Genomic DNA, 6,590 nt, shown 5'->3' on the forward strand with positions numbered 1-6,590 from the left:
GAACATCCTCATGAGGCACAATGGTTGGCTAATAGAACAGATTTAGATTGGAAGTCTCAAGCCTGGTCCTGATCACCTACATACATAATATAAATAATGAGCTGGAGCTTAGTGAATAGCAACAGAGTAAAGGATTTATGAATGATTCAGATTGTAAGCAGATTCATATACATATTCATAATTGTAAACAGTCATACGTGGTACATCCATTAGCTAACAAATCAAATTGGTCATAAGACCCACGTGCAGAGTAGTTAGTCATAAAGACCGTTATTCACGTGAGATGGTCATTAAGACCCACGTGTAGATTAGATAGTTACATAATTAGTTCCATGAATGGAACCCACGTGAAACCCTAGTATCAGGTAATAGATAACACATGACAGATTCACATTATGCTAAGGATGCCATGAATACATTTTAGAAAATTAGACATTCATTCATGATTAACAAAACAACATTTTAGGGGAAAAAAAATCATTTCATATCAATCAGAAAATACTTATGGTCAAACATAGCTTTACAGAGTTATTATTCACAGATAGCTCCAAAAGCAGATCAAACAGAATAGACAGACGGTAGCATGTGACCTACACAAACACGTGACAGATACACTTAAAATGCACGCTCTGAATACACTTGACTTATTACATTTCTTTCTAGATGTGTTTCTAATTCTTATCCTCATTATTATAGCTTAATCATGGCTTAAGAATGCCTAGGATGTAATGAGGACGCAATTTTACACTTTGAAAAAACTTGCAAAATTTTTATAAAACAGAGTAGTTCGCTCGAGAGAAGCTTTGGTCTCTCGAGTAGACCTCTTGGTCTGCAAAAGTACTAGATGCTCTTATCTTAAGCTCGAGCCACTTCTTGGTCACTCGAGCCAAGATAGAAAATAAAGGGTGGTCGCTCGAGCGGTCTTCTGGTCACTCGAGCTAACCATCAAACTTTGCAAAATTTTTGAAAGCTCGCAAAGTGTGCGATGAAGCAAAATTCTAGAATTTCCAGATTTGTATTCTAAGTTCAAAATCCTATTTCAAGGTACCAATACTCATTCTTTTGGGCCAAACTTTAGAAAACACTTAGAAACTTGTAGAAGCACATGAAATGAAGGTGAATTCACAAAAAGCAAGTTAATTCTTCAAAACCAAGCTTGAAACTTTATATATAATACATATGCATGCAAGATCTTGAAATCTTTGCTTTCAAAACTTGTACAATTAAGATAAAATGGTACGAAACATGATAAGTTTTCAAAACAAAGCTAGAATAAGCATATACATATGAGAATTCTTTGGAAATAACTTCAAAATGTGATGAAATATACATGCATGCATGAAGTGTTCTTTTTTTCTACATTCTAAGTTTAATTCTCATGCTTAATCTCCTATTTCACTTGATTTCTCATAATTTGTGACTTAAACACAAAAGTTGGGAGTTGATTACTCATCTAAAGTCTTGAATTAGCAAGAATTCTAAGTTGTTCTTCCCAAATTTCCAAATCTCTAGCTAGATTCTAAGCCAATTCTTCAATCTCCTACAAAATTGTTGCTCTCACTCCAATTCTCTCTCTCCCTCACGTTTTGATCTCAAGAAATGAGTAGAACCTTCATTTTCTAAGCTTATATCATGTATTTATAGGTTGAATTAGTTTAAACTAATTAAGTGTGATTAAAGTTAAGCTAATTCAATTTAATAATTAATTTATTCTAATTATTTGGATCTGAATCAGAATTTAATTAAACTTGCCATAAATTTCTAAAAATCCTAAATAACACGTTGACCTAGTCAATTTCCTATTCGGATACCGATAAGGCCCTCAATTTTCATATCAAAATAGAATTCTAAACAAATAATCAAATAGATATACATGCAATTAACACACCAAATGCATGATTGACACATAATTCCATCTTAAATACTTATTAAGCACTCTTAGCTAATTACGAATCGGGGTTGTCACACGCTTCCAAAAATAGGGCATCCAATTCAACTACTCTTGTCACCCCCATCATCCTTGTCTCCCACCTTCTCCTTGATTTAGCAGGCTTGCATTCCTCATAAAGAGAATCAAATTGTTAGAGAAGAGAAAAGAGGAATCAATTAAGAGAAGAGAGATAGAGAGAAAAATAAATAAGTTGAAGCTTTAAGCCATAAACCTCCATTGCTTATAGATACACTGATATACTATCTTTCATACATCAAAACCATCCTAGAAATTCTATTATAGCTAATTCAAGAGCTTTGATCAAAAGAGAGTGATTGTTGTTAAAAGAGAGAAAAGCAGAGAGTTGAACAACTTCCCACACACACATTGTTAAACAACCCAAAAACGCCATTCAATTTTGAATTTTTGAACTAAGAATTGAGAACACACTTCCTAGACTTGAGGGTGATCAAAAGCAAGTTTAGAAATCAAATCCTTTCTTTGGAAGGTAAGTTTTGTGCATTTTTACTTTATTGTATTTTCTTTCTTATATTGCTTTTCTTGCTTCAATTTCATGCTATAAACCTATTATAAACTAATTGGAAGTAGTTAGTTGAGCCACTTACATATTTTTTGTTCGTTTTCCTGATTGGCCGACCGGCTCACTTTTTTGGCCAGTCAACCAACCTTCTTCTGGACAGAACCCAGCAGTCTCCGAGCGTTGAGCAGAACAGTCTTTGATGGTCTCCAAGGCCCCCTGAAGCTCCTATTTTTGTTAATTTATTTTAATTAGAGAGAGTTTGTGAGGATATTTTTGTTGTAATATTTTTATTCTCTTCCTCCCTTATTCGGATATGTAATATTCAAATGTTATAATAATTTCTCACCTCGCTTCTTTCTATCATGTTCTTTTATTTACTTTTCATATTCTGTAACTATGTAACTTATATTGTCTTCTCATCATATTCATGCTTTGCATCCATGTTTCATGCCTTAAGATCCGACTAAATTTGCATCTATGGGTTTAATTGATTATTATGTGATTTTGTGTGCTACCTCATGTTCTTAAGATGATTCATATGTCATATACTAGAACCCGGGTTTTTAGTTGCATTTTATGAGTGCATTGCGTTAGGATCTTGTATATAGGATCATGCATTTGTTTACTAATTTTGTTTTGTACCTATTTGCAGGACATCAGTAAATATGTAAGTTTTTGTGCTTTAGCATCCCGTTTGTGTGTGTTTTTCTTACTATGTTTAGTATCCTACCATGTGGCTATTTGCTTATTTGATATAACTCTATACATGCCAGTGGGTGAAGGTTGTGTTGTTTAAATTGGAATAAAAATTGATTTTCATGATTGCACTATTCAAAACATTTTCAAAATATGAAATCAAACTGTTCCAAAATAAATGACATAGTCTATATGTGTTTGCTTCACATAGTAATTTTTAGGATTTATTAAATAAATCAGAACATAAACACATAAAGTAAATAAAAATCATATCATGGTTTAGTAAAGGCCAATCTTTTGATCAGGTGAGCGGGAGTGCTCAATTAATGACCGTCCCCCTTCATACCTAAGGTTGCAAGCCAAGCATCCTTGGTTACGATGAACAATGGCCTTGGCATGAGTCACGGGTTTCCTAATTTTTCCAAAATATTAGGTGGCGACTCTGAGATCTAATGAATCGATCCATTTTTGGCAAATGTTTTTGTAATAAAATGGATTTTCTATAAAAGTTGCCAAATCTGGACTCTCATCTATGTTTCACGTTGCACTCGTGAGACTGGATCAAAGAAATCGAGGGTCCGAACTATTTAATGTGCGCGGGTACCCCCCGTGCATGTTACATATGCCCCCAGCCAAAGTGTTGATATGTCTCTTCTTTCTTCAATCAAATCAAGATCTCGAACTAGGAATGCTTCGTTTCGCCCGTTCTCTACTACTGGTGTCCTTATTCCTAGAATGCCAATCTCCAAAGGTATTACTGCATCTATCAATCTTCTCGACGTAGTGCAGTATGCCCGTAGCACATTGGACAACTCTTCTATCAACTTGCCTTTAGCTGCTTCCAATCTCTTATTGATTCCATTCAAAATAGTCTTATTCGACGCCTTGACTTAGCCATTGCTTTAAGGAAAGCTAGGCGTTGAATAATAATTCTTGATCTTATACTTAGCACAAAAAATTTTGATCATCTTTTTGTCAAATTGAGTGTCATTATCTACTCCTATGGCTCTTGGTATCTCAAACCTAGTGATAATATTCTTCCAGATGAAGTTCTTCCATATCTTGGATCTTGGCCAAAGGCTTAGCCTCTATCCATTTGGTAAAGTAGTCCATGTGAATTAAGAGAAACTTCTTCTAGCCAATCGCTTGAGGCAATTTCCCAACTAGATCCATTACCTATTGGGAAAAAAGCCAAGGATTGGAAGTCTTTAGCTGGCTGGGGTATCAAAGGCACAAACCTTTTACATTTCTCGCACTTTCGAACATATGCCTCCACACCTTTTTCCATATAGGGCCACCAGCACCCTTGTGAGATCGCTCTATGGGCTAAGGACTTACCCCTAACATGGCTTCCGTATATTCCATCATGTATCTCATACAAGAAGTCTTCAACTTGAGAAGGATACACACACTGCAATAATGGTCCAGTGAAGGACCTTTTGTAGAGATGACCTTCAGCCGACAAGTAGAACTTTCCCGACTTAAGTCTTATCTTATGCACCTCTTTCTTATCCTCTGGTAGCTTTCCATCTCGAATGAATTTCACAATTGGGTCCATCCAGCTTGAACCAAGATCAACACACATTGCTTCACACTCTGTAGTCATAGGCTCAACACTCGGGCCAAAAAATAGTTCACTATAATGGTTCTGGGAGAGTTTGTCTTCATGGCCAAAGCCAGGTTGGCTAATGCATCTGCATGACTTCTTGGCACACCTACTAAAGACAACTACTTCTAAACTATCTCAACAATTGGATGACGTTTTTCATGTTGGCCGACATTCTCTCATCTTGGGCTGCAAACTCATCTATTGCTTGACTGACGATGAGTTAGGAGTCACAATTAGGTCTATGCAAAATACTGCTCAATCTCCTAAAATCATACCAATCTGCATCAATATGCACCGCTCTATCCTCTAACCACAGTTTAAATTTTAAAATTTATAATTCGCCTTTGAAACCGCTCTGCTACGCTATAGTTAATACATATATTTTTTTTAACTTATAATGAAATATCAAAATAAAAATGAGTGTAAGAGAGATTTAATATGTGAAATTTATTACAAATTAGTAGTTATATATATATATATATATGAAAAATATTATGTAAAATTAGTTTGTGTTATATATATATATGAAAAATATTATGCAAATTAGAATTATATATTATACAAAGGCTTAATAGTTGGTTAGAATATTCTTTAATCTGCCAATCCGTCCAAAACCGCTCAAATCGCAATTTGCCAATCCACCAATCCACCATTCGGTTTATAACCCATAGTCACAGTAGATCACCATGTCATCAGCTTCGACTGCTGCTGCCAACTTCAATACCGCGATCAACGCTTCGTATTCTATCTCATTGTTTGAGGCCTTAAATCCTAACTTGATTGATTACTCAATCATCTATCCATCTGGTGAGGTTAATATAACTCCTGCCCTCGCTCTTTGTCAGTTGGAACTTCCATCAACAAAGAGACAAAAGGATTCGCCAAGATAAATGTTGCAAGGCTTCGACTTCTCGAACTCCTTTTTCTGAGTTCCCATCTCTTCAGTAGGGTTGGAAGGTTGAACTCTAATTTGCGTGTTTCGAGTCCCACTATCCCCCCAAGTTCGAGGTTCGCAGGTTTGGGCCTTGGGACAAAATTCGGTGTAAACTCAACAACAAAGTTAGCCCAGACCTGACCTTTGATTATTATCCTTGGTCTATATTCTATGTCATACTGACCTAGAATGACAACCCATCGCGCGATCCTTCTTGATAAGTCTTCATGTTGCAGAAAAGACTTCAATGGGTACTTAGTTAGTACTATGATTGCATGAGCCTAGTATGAGTGATTTAATTTCTTCGCCACCATCACCAATGCAAGTGTCAACTTTTCTAATGGCAGATATCTTGTCTCTGCAGTTGCCAAGATCTTACTCACATAATAAACTTCCTTTTGCTCTCCTTCATATTCTCAGACTACCACTGCACTAACAACATGATATGACACAGCTAGATACAGGAATAACTCCTCTCCAGGTACTGGTGTTGTCAATAGAGGCGAAGAGGTTAAATACTTTTGCAAGCCAACCAAGGCAACCTCGTAATCTTTTGTCCACTCGAAGTTAATGGCTTTCTTCAGTAACTAAAAAAATGGTTTACACTTATCAGAACTTTGGCATATGAACCTATTTAGAGTCACCACCTTACCGATCAAGATTTGTACTTCTTTTGCTATCTTTGGACTCTCTAAATCAAGTATGGCTTTGATCTGATCTGGTCTGGACCAGCCTCGATTCCTCTTATTGTGACCAAGTGTCCCAAAAATTTGCCTGACATTTAGCCCAAGTCGAAATGCCTTCAAGATCTCAAACACCTCATTGAGGTTGACCAAATAGTCAAATGGTTCTTTGCTCTTCACGACCATGTCATCAACGT

General features: G+C 36.0%; 1 protein-coding gene across 1 annotated transcript; it reads right to left on the reverse strand.

Moving 5' to 3' along the window:
• Positions 1-4,248: 4,248 nt before the first annotated feature.
• LOC145815473 (uncharacterized) lies at positions 4,249-4,752 on the reverse strand. The gene has a single exon (XM_082912222.1). It carries the CDS (start codon positions 4,750-4,752, stop codon positions 4,249-4,251), a length of 504 nt encoding a protein of 167 aa, XP_082768348.1.
• Between the last annotated feature and the right edge of the window lie 1,838 nt (positions 4,753-6,590).

This window comes from Camellia sinensis, chromosome 2 (assembly GCF_055761805.1).
Source record: "Camellia sinensis isolate YWXY chromosome 2, ASM5576180v1, whole genome shotgun sequence".
NCBI classification, from domain to species: Eukaryota; Viridiplantae; Streptophyta; class Magnoliopsida; order Ericales; family Theaceae; genus Camellia; species Camellia sinensis.